This window comes from Sinohyriopsis cumingii, chromosome 15, assembly GCF_028554795.1.
Source record: "Sinohyriopsis cumingii isolate HCF-2022 chromosome 15, ASM2855479v2, whole genome shotgun sequence".
In the NCBI taxonomy this organism is placed as follows: domain Eukaryota; kingdom Metazoa; phylum Mollusca; class Bivalvia; order Unionida; family Unionidae; genus Sinohyriopsis; species Sinohyriopsis cumingii.
Genome location: NC_142975.1, coordinates 124,718,822 through 124,734,228, shown reverse-complemented (window position 1 = coordinate 124,734,228; position 15,407 = coordinate 124,718,822). Strand labels below are relative to the sequence as shown.

At 37.2% G+C, this 15,407-nt stretch overlaps 1 protein-coding gene across 3 annotated transcripts in view; it reads right to left on the bottom strand.

The window, feature by feature from the left end:
* Positions 1-396: 396 nt before the first annotated feature.
* Positions 397-15,407, bottom strand: part of LOC149782684 (uncharacterized) — a 74,217-nt gene continuing 59,206 nt past the window's right edge. For all 3 annotated transcript variants that reach the window (XM_089934172.1, XM_089934174.1, XM_089934173.1), the window contains exon 3: positions 397-642. In XM_089934172.1, coding sequence (XP_089790298.1) covers positions 607-642 — 36 coding nt within the window. In that variant the 3' untranslated portion in view covers positions 397-606. The remainder of the gene's footprint in view (positions 643-15,407) is intronic.

The window sequence follows — 15,407 nt, the reverse complement described above, 5'->3', positions numbered from 1 at the left end:
TTGTAGGGTCGATTTTGTTATTCTTGCTTACAGTCACTGATATGCAGGAAAAATATTACCAACTTTCTGTGTCTTTGTGTCGTGAGTCCTTCTCAGCTTATCGTTCCTTAATGAATGTGTGGGTGGGGTACAGGCGAGACATCTGAGAGAAGTGGGTGGGGTACGGGCGAGACAACTGAGAGAAGTGGGTTGGGTAGGGGCGAGACAACTGAGAGAAGTGGGTGGGGTACGGGCGAGGCAACTGAGAGAAGTGGGTGGGGTAGGGGCGATACAACTGAGAGAAGTGGGTGGGGTAGGGGCGAGACAACTGAGAGAAGTGGGTGGGGTAGGGGCGAGACAACTGTGAGAATTCTCTTTATCGCATAAATGACAAAAATATTGGGCAATCGTGGGCAGAAACAACTTTATCACTTCACATTCGTGTAGATAATGCTAACTAGAGTTAGTAGGAGTACACTAGATCAGGGGAAATGATTTCTCCTGCTACTGTTTCTAATACAGTAAAGACTTGTGTCCCTTGAACGGTGTCCCAAACGACTGCTACTTCAAGTCTGGTGAGCTGTCTTGAGGAAAAGTATGTTCGCCCGACGAACGCACATAAGTTCATCAGATTGAGAGTCTGAGTGTACGAAAGTGGGATATCTGAAAATAAATATATTCATTCGATGATCACAAATGTACTTATAGAACTGAATAGGTGTGACATGAGTAGATAATTATTTGTATCCAATGATCACACAGTCTTTACTAGCAAAAGCGTGATATGTGAAGAGAAAATGTGTTCATTCAATGACCATACACAATTAATATTAGTAAGAGCACGGCATGTGAAGAGAAGATGGACTCATTCAATGATCACGCACAGATTAATAAGAGGCGATATGTGGTGAGAAAACGTCACCAATAATGACCCAAACGAAGTATAATAACTGCAATATATCGTCAAAGCGAACTCTTGGAGTTGTGAACAAATCTTCTCAGAGAAGGCTAGACGCACTGATGCATCAAAATGAAGACCGACATTTTCTATAATGATTGGTGACATTAAATACCATTTTCGGTAAGTAAATATGATCTCCGCAATCGTTTATATAAAAGTTCTCCTAATTATGTTAAACTTGGAAATCGTCAGTAGGTCACCAGGACCGACAAGAGGAGGAGCAACCAGTTATGTATCCTTGGTACCCGGGCCTGTAAGGGGGCCGGGACCGAACAACACTTTTCAATTTAAAAAATAAAAATGTTTTCTGAACATGAACTGGGAGAGGTCCTGGCGTTTCTTACCCCAGGGCCCGTGATCGCTCTCTGCGGCCCTGTAGGTCACACGTACATGTGTACACACGGTGTGCTGAATGGCAAAGTGGTTTGTATTTGTCTTCCTATCTGAAAATTGTACTTGCTAAAACTAATCTTTTGCGTAATATATGAATTTCGGTGAATTTACACGTTGTTCATTATAGTGTTTAATGAACTTGCATCAATTACCGTAAAGACTAGAACAACTGCTACTGTTACATGCGTTATCAATGTACAGAGGTACATGCATTATCGTTGTAGTGAGGTATATAAATTATCGTTGTACTGAGGTATATGTATTCTCGTTCTACTGAGGCATATGTATTATCCTTATACTGAGGTACATGTATAATCGTTGTACTGAGGCATATGTATTATCATTGTTCTGAGGTACACATATTATCGTTTTACTGAGGTACGTGTATTATTGTTGTACTGAGGTATATGTATTATCGTTGTACTGAGGTACACATATTATCATTGTACTCAGGTACATGTATTATCGTTGTATATTGTAACCCTTTTCCAAGAATATTATATCCTGGAAACTTTTATCTGTAAAAAAAAGTGCTATAATCTGGCATAAGATTTTCTGCTATGGTGGTTCATGAAACAGCTGTAAACAAAAAAGGCTGTTGAAATTTTGACAGTGGCTTCTGATAAAGATAAATCTCTAGAGAAGCCGTAGGGGAATCGTCCATTTTGAAATAAGAAGGTCAAAAGAACAAAATGAGAGGGGGGAGGATAGTAACTTTGTTACAGAATATGAAATGACGTTAAAGAATTACTACTCTGCCTAAAGATTTCTATTATAACTGGTTTCTTTATTCCTGTTAATATTTACGAAGTAGTAGTTTAAGAATGAGGATTTTTAAAAAAGAAGAATTCGTTCTTGGGAGTTAAAGGGGAAAATGTACTGGATTAAAACATGCAAACATCTATTCAAAGACTAGAGGCGTAAACATTGACACAATAAACAGAGCATAACATGCCTATGTACGGTATTCGGTCTCATGGACCCACCATTATTTCCTTCTTTCTAGGAAATCCGCAATTTAAATAGCTTGTAAAGAGAAAAAGAAAACAATACACTAAAATTATCAACATGACGGATGCCATATAAAATTGTTGATAACGTTTTAATTGTTCACTCCGTCAAAGCAAACAATATTATCTTGATTTAGCACAGTTACGAAACAACAAGCACACGAACTGAAAGTAGGGATCAGGGAAAGTCCAAGTTTGATAACAATGCTCCGTGTCGTAAATATTTCAGCGAAATCGCTAAGAACATGACTTCTTTTTTCTCAGCATTAAAGGCTGATTCTTAACGAAAAAAGTGCAGTACTGCCTTGGATTGTGGCGTTGGAAACACGCTTTTTGAATGCTCATAGCTAGTAACAGGACGCAAATTTGTTATAAGGACCTTGAAAAGATCGTTAGCGAAGTTATTGTTTTAACAACGTCATCAGATAAATTCTATGAACGCAATTGGTTTTGATGCTTAGAAAATCAATACATTGTATCTTGATTTGGCATTAAAGTTGTATGATCTTTGTGGTGGACGGAAAATATGCTGTGAATATTAAGAACAGAGGTTAAGTGAATATGTATAAACTGAAAATACGTTTTGCTCCGGGACATTACAATAATGATAAAAATAATGACGTTACTTATCACAGCAAGAGAAAAATATATGACAGCAATACATACAAAACTATATTACAATATTGATATAAATAATAACGTTACTTATCACAGCAAGAGAAAAATATATGACAGCAATACATACAAAACTATATTACAATATTGATACAAATAATGACGTTACTTATCACAGCAAGAGAAAAATATATGACAGCAAGACATACAAAACTATATTACAATAATGATAAAAATAATGACGTTACTTATCACTGCAAGAGAATAATATATGACAGCAAGACATACAAAACTATATTACAATAATGGCTACCAAAACTTCAAAGATTCTGCCTCGTACCTTCAGTCCCTTGTCGAATTGTTTGATTGGACATAAAATGTACCCGCATTATGGTCCTGACATAATTTTTTAATTATTTTATACATTATTATCATCAATTTTCAAGTATTATTATTATTATTATTATTATTTGGCATTATAGGTTAGTTACCACAATATCCACAAACCTGAAAGAATAAAATATGTCATGTAAGTAGTATATCAATAAAATAAAGCATTTTACTTACTGACAAGTTACCTTTCCTTCAAGTAAAAAAATAAATGTTGTTATAATGCATGATCTGCTGGTCCCGTAGAAAGTGATACAAATTATCACTTTTGTTGTGCTTAAAGAAATTTGAAAATATTAAAAAAGCTTAACCAGCTCTCGTCTCCTTTCTGAGTGCATGTACGTAATAAACTTGTTATTTTTCCTAGTCTGCTTGAGGAACGCTTTGTAAACAGCAATGATTCTTCTTTTACCTTGCTCGTCTGACTCTACTGACAAGACAAATCGCTCATCAATTTGGACTTGTTCGACAACTTAATTATAAAATCAATTCCCCAAAATTTCACAAATTTATTACCATCCAGTGATAAATTTTACTTGCGAATGGCTAATGTGTTCTATCTGAGTGGCTCAGCAAAAATTAGCTTATTTCTAGGACAGATAAGACCATAATATATGCCCCCCCCCCCCCCAACACACGGACCGACATACATACATACATACATACATCCACGCTTATATTCAAAATAACTTCTAGTAGACAGGCGCATTGATGTTTATTGCGCGTGTTTTATTTTGTTTCATTTTTACATGTTACATATACAAATATCTAACGTGGACGACATCTCAAACGCTGATAAGATGACGTGTCTCTAACATTTGCTGAAAACATGCCATCAAAGTCACCTGATAAGCCTAAGCAACCGTTTGCACATGTCCTCCGAAATAATATTTTCTTGGAAATTTATCGGGCTTAGATTGTTGGTATCTGCGCTGCATGATGTATAACCCTGAAAGCCTTTATTGCATCAATCGTGTTCAGACATAGGAATCGCACGTGCAGCTCGAGTACATGATTTTGCATATAAAGATACTCTATTTATAGTTCTTAATATAATTTATTGATAAAATAAATGATCGTTTTATAGTAATAATTATTTATTCCGTCACTAAAATAAACATAGAGACATAATGCTTCAACTTCGAAAATTCATTTATTCGTCTTCATTCGAATGAGATCTCCAACATACGTGGGGCCCGACGCACATCGCAGCTCTTATTCCTTCAGAAGGCCACTTTCGACAATAGATAGATTGCATACAATGTAATCTAAATTGAGTGTGACGTAGTTAGCAAATAGTTCGGTTTCCTCCAAGTGGCATCGTACCATCAGATTTCACAAGTTTAGCATTTTTCAATACTAAGTGTGGGTGATGGTTGTTAAATACTTAAAACTAATAAATATGATAGACCCAGATGCTTGCAGTGTGCATGTGTTATTCTAAATACTTATATCAATATTAGTAATACAAAATCCCCACTTAAGATGCGTTCTTCACATATGTTCCACCAACAAGAAGAACTTGTTTCTGCCTACTTTGCTTCCGGATATTGTTTTACTTTAAATATGAATGAAACACTTCAGCTCACTAGATGCAGCGACCTTACTCAGTTTGATAATGACTGAGGCAAATCCACAACTTACTAGGGAATATATTGCAGATATGCCAATAGAACGGAAGATAGGAATGCAAGATTGACTAACACCAACACGAATATATATCTTTCATAAAATCTGCTTTCCATTTCCTCAAAATGGGTTCTCGTTTCTATGAATCTATCCTCCATTATATTTTTTAGGAAGTTGATTTAGTTATTGAGTGATTAAATTAAACATATCGTTCGTTTTACAAAAACTTCCCTGCATCTTTCTCATATCTAGCAGCTATGAAATTTTAATAAAACGAAGTATATATGTCTTTATTATTTGGTATTAGGGGTACATCCTGATCTGGAACGTTGTTTCCAAAGGGCCCATAAGCATATGAGAACGTTGTTTATACAAATAATGAATAAATACTGGAATATAGTTTGGATATTTATAAATTAAATTCCAATTTTAATGTGCAGGTCCTACATATTTTCCAGTTACGTAATCATACTCTTTTACTTTGCAGTTGTAAGGGGCTTTCTCTTCGTTGGCTTCAATGCTGTTGTTTTTTCTTTCGTTTCTTTTTACAGATATGATATATGTTTCTCGAATCATAATGATTTATATCTTTATTACTAAATTTTATTTAGAAGCATTTCTTGGTCTGAATTCTTCATAAAGGTCTTATTTATTGATACAGTTTAATTTTGCTGTCAGTTCCTCTATAAAGTATAGAATCATACTTTTTGCGAATTCATTTACAGCAATAGTAAAATCCCGATGATGTAGGTTTTGCTGTTTTTATTGTGCATGATGTATTTGGGTTCTCATTTATGCTTCTGACTGGCCCAATATTACTTTGCAAATCATTGAACAAAAGAAACATTTATGTTCTTTTAGTCTTTTAATTTAACGACGGAACCATCTTCTGTTATTATGTATATTTTGTTAGCTGTTTATTGAATTAATCTTTTGTGTTCGTCTAAATTGGTTATTCTAGCTGGTTTTTAAAGTTTTTATTCTATCTCATAAACATTAGCAGTACACATAGTAAATTTATATTTATTCTCAAATGTTTTTCTACTTTGAATATTTGTTGTATATTTTATTGAAGTTTATTAAAATAGTGTTAATATTTATCAATGTTATATTTTTGTGATCTATATATGATGAACCATGTGTGTGTGTGTGTGTGTGTGTGTGTGATTTCGATTTTAACGTAGTTTTGACAATTTTTCAGTCATATCGCTACTGTGTCTTCGGTGTGACAGTTTATAGTGATATCCAACACTGGGGCATCATGCCGCAGACATGTAGCATGATGTCCAACCCAGTCACATTATCCTGACACCAGGCCGACCGGTCCTAACACTATCCTCTAAATTCTGAGCGCCTAGCGAAGCAGCGGTAGGTACAATTTATATGTATGGTATGACTGGGCCGGGGTTCTAACCCGCGACCTTCCGTACCCGAGGCGGCTGCTCTTACCACTAGATCACCGGAGTGGTCGGATAATCTGTAGGTGAGTATAATTTATATTACTGCATAAAGAAAACATTAACTTTCTTTGTGACATTAATGATATTCTTTATTGGTCACATTAATGATATTCTTTATTTGTCACATTAATGATATTCTTTATTTGTCACATTAATGATATTCTTTATTTGCCACTTTAATGATATTCTTTATTTGTCACATTAATTTTGTTATCCAATATGTTGCATCGATGTATCAATTTCCTCGTATTGGTCAGAATCTATCAACATTTAAAGTTAACTAACCTATCTTATTAACTTTCTCTCACATTTCTGTTCAATATAGTTTACCTTCTAATTTCTATGATGCCTATCTACATATATATAATAATGTACTCTAGTTGCATCTATTTAGATAGAATCGATAAATCCAGCTGTACTTTTACTGAACCTAAGTCTTTAAGTTTTCAACATATTATTTTTGATAAACATGATTCCACTTCTTAAAAAAGATAAATACAAATAGTGTTAGTTTATTTTCCAGCATGAAATCTAAATTCATTTAATTGTTTAGCATAGGAATCTTTTAGATTAATTAGATAATGTTATCTTTTTATTGACCAGTGACTCGTCTTATTTCTCTTTTCTTAGAAGGCGAGTTTAAGAAGGCTGCACTTTCCGCCAAAACGATTTTAGAATTTTTGTATCAAGCAAGTTCTGTTTCATTTACATAGTAGTGTTTTCTTTCACTCAAATTTTTGGGTGATAATTGTTTCCACTTTTCGAGAGTGATCTACGATTTTCCTTTAATAAAATTAGTTCGTGTATACCTTTCATGATAATACAACAAGCGCTTATATTCCCTTCATGATAATACAACATGCCCTTATATTCCTTTCATGAAAATACAACCAGCCCTTATATTCCTTTCATGATAATACAACCAGCCCTTATATTCCTTTCATGATGATACAATGAGAGTAGTGAAGGGGGACACTTTACGTACAATGGGAATTAGCATTACAGACCCCCTTGGGACACTTTACGTACAATGGAAATTTAACATGGCGAAAAATCGTGGGACACTTTACGTACAAGGGGAATTAACATGGGAATAAATCGTGGGACACTCTACGTACAAGGGGAATTAACATGGGAATAAATCGTGGGACACTCTACGTACAAGGGGAATTTAACATGGGAATAAATCGTGGGTCACTTTACGTACAAGGGAAATTTAACATGGGGAATAGATCGTGGGACTGTCTAGGGACAATGGGAAATTTAACATTACGGAAACCCCTGGGGGATATAGCCTCAAGGGAATTTAACATATGGAAATTGAACATGGTGGATCTGTATAGCGTCAAGGGGAATTGAACATGGTGGGACTATCTAGGGACAATGATGGTAGAGGGTCAAACACAACAGAGACAGAAACATACATACACTAGTACAAGCGTGGGATTTATATATAAAGCATTACCAAGACCTGAAATCTTGCTGGGGTGTTCAAAAATTTGCATAATTGTAATGATGCTATAAATAGCTATAATCAAGGAAATGCTCAACGACAAAATGGATGTGACTAAAAGTAACGTTAAAATGACGAAATTGTCCCAGAATTTAAAGGAAAATAAACATATCCCCGAAAATTAAGTTACAATGGTTTAGACTAAAATGGATAAAATTAGTAACTACTTACAATATCAACTTCTGTGACGATTGTGGATAAATACCTATGTATCTATAATCAGCTGAAATTCCTATGAAATCCCACTATCTATTTATAGCTCCAACTTGTGGGTTTTTCCTTTGGAAAATCCCACTATCTTTTTATAGCCTCAGCTTGAGTGACGTTCCTGTTTATGAATTCTAGTATATATGTATAGCTACAAAATGTGGAAATCCCCAAGTCGATATTTATAGTCTCAAAATTTCCACAAAATGTGGAAATCCCCAAGTCGATATTTATAGTCTCAAAATTTCCAGCGTCAGTGACGTCACTGTACTGAACACTAGGGGATAAATGGCAACAGTGTTGCAAGTGGCTGACCTGAATACGCGCTACTGTAGGTAGGTAGGTAGAGTGTATCTGATAGGGATAAAGTGAGTTTTATAGGGACAAACAGAGACCAATACACACACGCACACACACACACAACATACGCGCAGACACACTCACACACACACACACGCACACACACACACACACACACACACACACACACACACACACACACACACACACACACAGAGGGAAGAGGAAAAAACAAACCCCAAATATACTATCCACACTCGGGAGGAAGAAAAAAAAACAACCAAATATACGATCTACACAACGTACGCGAACACACACACACACTATAAAATGGATAAAATTAGTAACTACTTACAATATCAACTTCTGTGACGATCGTGGATAAATACCTATGTATCTATAATCAGCTGAAATTCCTATGAAATCCCACTATCTATTTATAGCTCCAACTTGTGGGTTTTTCCTTTGGAAAATCCCACTATCTTTTTATAGCCTCAGCTTGAGTGACGTTCCTGTTTATGAATTCTAGTATATATGTATAGCTACAAAATGTGGAAATCCCCAAGTCGATATTTATAGTCTCAAAATTTCCACAAAATGTGGAAATCCCCAAGTCGATATTTATAAGTCTCAAAATTTCCAACGTCAGTGACGTCACTGTACTGAACACTAGGGGATAAATGGCAACAGTGTTGCAAGTGGCTGACCTGAATACGCGCTACTGTAGGTAGGTAGGTAGAGTGTATCTGATAGGGATAAAGTGAGTTTTATAGGGACAAACAGAGACCAATACACACACGCACACACACACACAACATACGCGCAGACACACTCACACACACACACACGCACACACACACACACACACACACACACACACACACACACACACAACATACGCGCAGACACACTCACACACACACACACACAGAGGGAAGAGGAAAAAACAAACCCCAAATATACTATCCACACTCGGGAGGAAGAAAAAAAAACAACCAAATATACGATCTACACAACGTACGCTAACACACTCACACACACACACACACACACACGCACACACACACACACACACACACACACACAGAGGGAAGAGGAAAAAACAAACCCCAAATATACTATCCACACTCGGGAGGAAGAAAAAAAACAACCAAATATACGATCTACACAACGTACGCTAACACACACACACACACGCGCGCGCGCGCACACCACAGAGGGAAGAAGAAGAAAACCATTATACACTATCCACACGGAGTGAAGAAATAACCCTTTATATATACTATCAACAGAGAGTGAAGAAAATAACCCATTATATTCCATCAACACAGAGTGAAGAAGAAAAAGTTTTTTGAAAGCACCTAAGCCCTCACCTGCAATGACCAACTCTGCCAAACACCTACACCCCACCCCACCCCCACTCCCAACACTACAAAACCCATTTAACCCGTTATTTTATGGCATCAGTGTGTGCTTTAGGAAACATCAAGACACAAAAATGATGGATGAATAGACTGACTATTGTTTACGGACTTGCATGCCTAAAGAGCGTGCGTGAAGGAAAACATCCTTCCATTTCAATTCTAACTAAAACATGATCCAGACGGATAGAGAGAGGTGAAAGAGCACAATTTCATAAAGTGTGAGTAAAAACAAAACACGCCATCCTTATTATACAATGTCAAGACCAAGAGACACTTACGTTTTCTTTCTAGTCTATTCTCTTTTAGAAGGTAGTATGAAATTTCACATCAGGGCCAACGCATCGGCTCACATTGTCAATTTTTCCATTTCCATGTCTTTACTGGTACAAGTTCTTCATCATCTTCAATTTCTTCTTCTTCTTCTGAATCCCTCTTCTCTGTTTCGTCTTGTTTTTTGTTTATTCTCTTTTCTCGTAGGGCACTCTGAATTCCAGTGTCCTTTCTCCTGACAACGATATTAGGTATCTTGACTTTTGTCTCTCTTTCTTAGACGAAGCAGGTATTTTGGAGACAAATACCCATTTACCTTTGCAGATATAGCAAACTTCATTAGCACTTACACACTTTCGTATGACTCTCATCAAATCAACGACCAAAAGAGTAAGTTTTGTTGCCACTTTCGCATGTGAATTATGCTTTCGTATGACTTTTAGCAAATATTTGACCAGCAGGTCGATCTATGCTGACTCTTCCATCTTTGATCGTTTGAGAGCGGAATGAATACTCTGACGCTAAGACACTCTCCTTATATACAGAGACCTGCTGCGTATGAAACCTAGACAAATGTAATTTTGCAATAAGATGAAACGATTTCATTGAGGAAGTAAAAGGCAATGATGTACCGTATCGCCTCACACAAAACCTGAAGTGTTAGTTCAAATCCGTGTCAGCGATTTCGAAGACGACATAACTGGGCTTTAATCAATGCTCTCCATTTCTGCCACAAAACCACGAGTCCTGATTCATGCCAAAAGAAATTTCGTTCGGTCCATAAAAAATAGTATCACATCTGATAAACGCAAAAACGAACTTCCAGAAAACTGAGAACGACGGCTTACACCTACAACGTAAATGTATGAGTTCAAGTAGTGCGTAAAACTTAGTCAAATTAAATTTTTATAGTCAAGACGAAACGATCTCTTTTCGAAGAAGAAAGCAGACACCAAACGACAATGGCGATCCGTGTCACACAACACTTTTCAAAATGTGTATTATCAGAGGTTTGTTTAGCGATCTGCACGGTTAAATTAAATGTTGATGTATTTTGCAATAAGACGGACACAATTTCCATGGGATCGCCCATGGTACGATTGTCCGTGCATTAGTTTAATTTTTAAAAATATTTTTTTATATAAATCGCCTATAGGATAGACCCAGTAAAGCATGGCCATTCTCGTCACTGTCTGAATAGCTACTCAAGTCAATTCGAAGCGAACGCGGTAAGAAAATAAGTATAGCCAATGAAATGGCTTACAACGGGTGGTGCATTGTTTTGTTCTAGGACTGTGTGGCATAATAATCCCTATGTTCTTGCGTTGTTCCCATTACAGTGCAGACACTGAAATGTGAACTTACAAGCCCTCTTTGTGTGTGTGTGTGTTGTACCATTTCCTCTTACCACATCAAAATACTGAGCGTCACAGTATTGGTTCGCGTTTTCAAGCTGACCATTTTTTTATATCTCACTTAAACATTTCGACATAAACACTCACACTCACATCGGTAGAATCAGAACAAACGTGTTACAGTATTGAGGGGCATGTTATCTTTTTTTTTCAAACTAATAAATTTGGGGTTTGTATGAAGTAAAGAACCGAAAGTGCAGTGAAACTCAAGGATGATGACCCAATCTGTCTGTCTATTGATGCGTGTATTTACTTAAGAAGAAATATGACCTCTAAAACACAAAGAGATACGGCAAGCATGATTAGATTAAACACAACGATGTTTTTCCTTCACGCCTGTGTAATTTAGAGTTTCAATCGTCTTTGAAGACAAACTTGGTCTCCTTTTGTAGGGCTTGAAATAATAAAAAAAGCTGAAAAATCTTAAGCACTTTGCTATAGATAATTTCATCAACAGACTAAACAACATAAATACCGTTACAACAATAGAAAGCCTTAAATCTTCTATCAAAAAGAAATGCATGAAAAAAATTAAAGATTAACGATAACGAACCAATGAAACCGAATTTAACAAAGGCAATGACATGTGAAGAAATGCCTCTCACTTTGGAAAGGTAGGCGAATGTACTCTGTCATGCACCATCAACTTGAAAAAAATTATAAACAGAGAGAAACCTGAATTCAAAATTCAGTTGTTTTTTTTTTTCTTCAAAATTATTTCGTTTCTTTTTTCTTTTTGTTTTGGAACAAATCTAAGCACTAATATAGAGTGGAAAAGGGAAAATGCACATACAAGCTTTGATATTTCTGAAAAAATGAGGGGATATTCCTAACGTTCATAACCACCTATATATGCTTGGACTTGTCTGTGACTTATCCACAAAACAAGATGTACATATTTCTGGTCAAGCTGCAAGTGTGTGCGTGTTTTTGAAAATGGTAAAAACTTGGATATACAATTTTCTCGTGACACTTATAAAGTGAAGAGTCTGTGCAAGTTTCAAAAGCCAAAGTCATATAAGTTTTGTATTTTGTACGGCTTGTAAAGATTTCCACTTTAGGAAATGTGAAGTATCACAAGTTATTATCACAAACAGAAGTGGAACATAGGGGCTTGCAAGAAAGAAAATAACCCAGACAGTTGGTGTCATCAAGAGTGCTAGAGACGGTACCCGAACTTGCTTGCTTGCTTACTTGAATTAAAGTGATTTTCGCTCTAATGGAGCATGTATCACTGGTTTAATAACGCACCGCGTGATTTTTAATTACTCCTGGGGAAGGAAAGAGAGCCTCATCCCCCAGGCTTTTATGTACTCACAGACTATTTTTAAATTTAGCCACTCAGGTGTAGGACTAACTAGTCCTTAACAACCTGACTGAAAGGCTTTACACATGAGTGGGAATTGTCTCACCACACACTCATTTTTCTGTCCGAGCGTGGTAAAGGAGGAAAAAGGTGCTCAGCAAGACAGCCATGGATGTTAAGTACTCACCAAAATGCTAGCCCGTACTTATTTCAAATCAAGTCCCGTTTTTTGCTAATCGACAATAATAAGTACCAATAATGTGTTAACCACCTCTGCAATTAGTTCAAATCTAACGAGTCTGTTAAATTTCCTAACATATCTATCTAATATTAGTACTTAGTGTACATAAAAATAGCCATACTGATCTTATTTAAATTATTATGTCTAAGCGACATATACCAGTTTGGTCACTGTTAGGTTTAAAAAGTTAAGTTTGTTGCAGTGTTCCAATGGGTCAAGTTTGTTTCGAGAATAGTTTAGTCAAGGAGGGATACCAAGCCAAATATGGTTCCCTATTTAATAAAAAGCAATCTTTTGGAGCCCTGAAGAAAGTCTGTTTTTTCTGTTAGAAGGTAACACGTCTCTCTTTTGCTTTCACGTTCTTTCCCGCACTCCTAGGAAATGCGTAGCCATGATGGGCGATAATGTAAGCAGCGGCTTCTACCAGTTGACTGAGGGGGTATCCAGTGTAGGCTTGTCTGTAGAATTGGGGAAGAACTCTGACCCCTAATCCCCACTGAGAAGGTCTTGGTTTAAAGGTGTCTAGAGATCTGTAGGCAACGTATTGTATGGCTCTAATAAACTGCCCTGCTATGTTGACGTCATACAATGCTTGATCTGGCCCAATTTCGGTGTACTTTTCAACGAGGGTCAGCGTCCCCCTCCTCCTCCTCAACCGCCTCAATTTCTTTTTCTGGTTCTGATACTAATTCTTCAGTTGAGGTACATAGTTTCAAATCCGCCGCTATGGTGTCTGTCGCTGTTATTGTTGTTGTGGTTGTTATTTCAGCTGAGATTGCCTGTAGTATCGGAGTGAGAAAAGAACGTAGTGCCACCGATAATTACATCTGAGTTTGCCATACCGTTTGTCTAACATAATTGGACCTTTGTTTTGCCACCACTCTTTCCGGGACGGGTTGTTTGTTAGGTATAGTCGGCTGTTGACTAGATGTTATTTGTGTTCTCGGGGTGGGTGGAGTGCTAACTAGCAGAAACCATACAGTGGGCAAACGACGTCAAAGAAGTTAAAGTACGTTGGAAAGGATATCCGACCAGTTATCATTCTTGGATCGACGCTTTGCACGTCATCGACTATAAAAAGAAGTGACCATCATGCCCTTTCACACAGATTCAGCTACTGCGATCACTCCTTCACCCAATTCTTCTCTGCAAGATTTACAAAAACAACCCTTGTGGGTGAGGTATAGAGAACGTGTGCCTAAAACGCAAATCGTCTTTTTCTGCCAAATCTTCGTGGTGTATTGTGTCATCGGGGCAGCCATCGCAAATTTGAGTTTGCAACAAGGAGACAAACAATTGTGGACCATTGTATTGAGCAGTTACATCGGTTACCTGCTTCCCAATCCCTCCCTGAAATTCTCCTCGAACGGGAACCACGGGAACCTTGTGTCCAGTGTCAGTGCCAGCCACCACTCTAACAACAACTCCATTTTGGGCGGAGACACTCCTCTGACTTCAAGTATCGCCTCGGAGAGCCACAAAACTCTGGAATTATGAGCAATAACAGCCAATTTTACTTAACCTTACCCAGTGACAGTTCCATGGAGGTGTTTCCCAACAACACGTTGTGCTGTTACACGGTCAAATTACCTCAGACCATCCAGTTAGATCACGAAGCCCATTGGGAAGTGGCTTTAGTGGAAATCATTCACCCAACACAAATCAAAAACATCACCGAAAAGCAAAACACTTTCGAGGTGAAAATCCTGAATGCCCAGTTGGAGGAAGAAATCAACAAAATCGGGTTTTTAGGGGACACAAGAGCAGCCAGCAATCCAGCCTTCATTATCTACACCTTGAAAATTCCTTCAGGTTATTATTTTAGTGGTGAACATTTGGTGGACACTATTGCGGACAGGTTCAACTTAGCCTTTGGCAAAGCACTGAACAGAGCCAAAAAAAGTGTGAAGATTGAGTACCATAAAGTGGCTCATCGTCTCGTGATCAAATTTCCAGATACGGACACATTGTCCCTCAGGTTCAATGGTAGTTTGTTTGAAATTTTGGGTGGACATGCAGAAATGGTCGCAAACAATATGAGCCCCAAGATCAAAAGTAATATGGATTTTTACAGAGCTTTTGGAAACCCGGTAGAACTGAACCAAGGACTTAATTTGATCTTTGTGTATTCCGATGTGGTGGAGTACAACGTGGTGGGACACACCTCTGTTCCGTTACTGCGTGTCATTCCTTTCAAAGTGGATAGTACCACAAACAATGACCAGGAAGGTGCAAACACCTATCACGTACACCGTGAATTTGTACATCCTCACTATTTACCCGTCAGTAAGTCG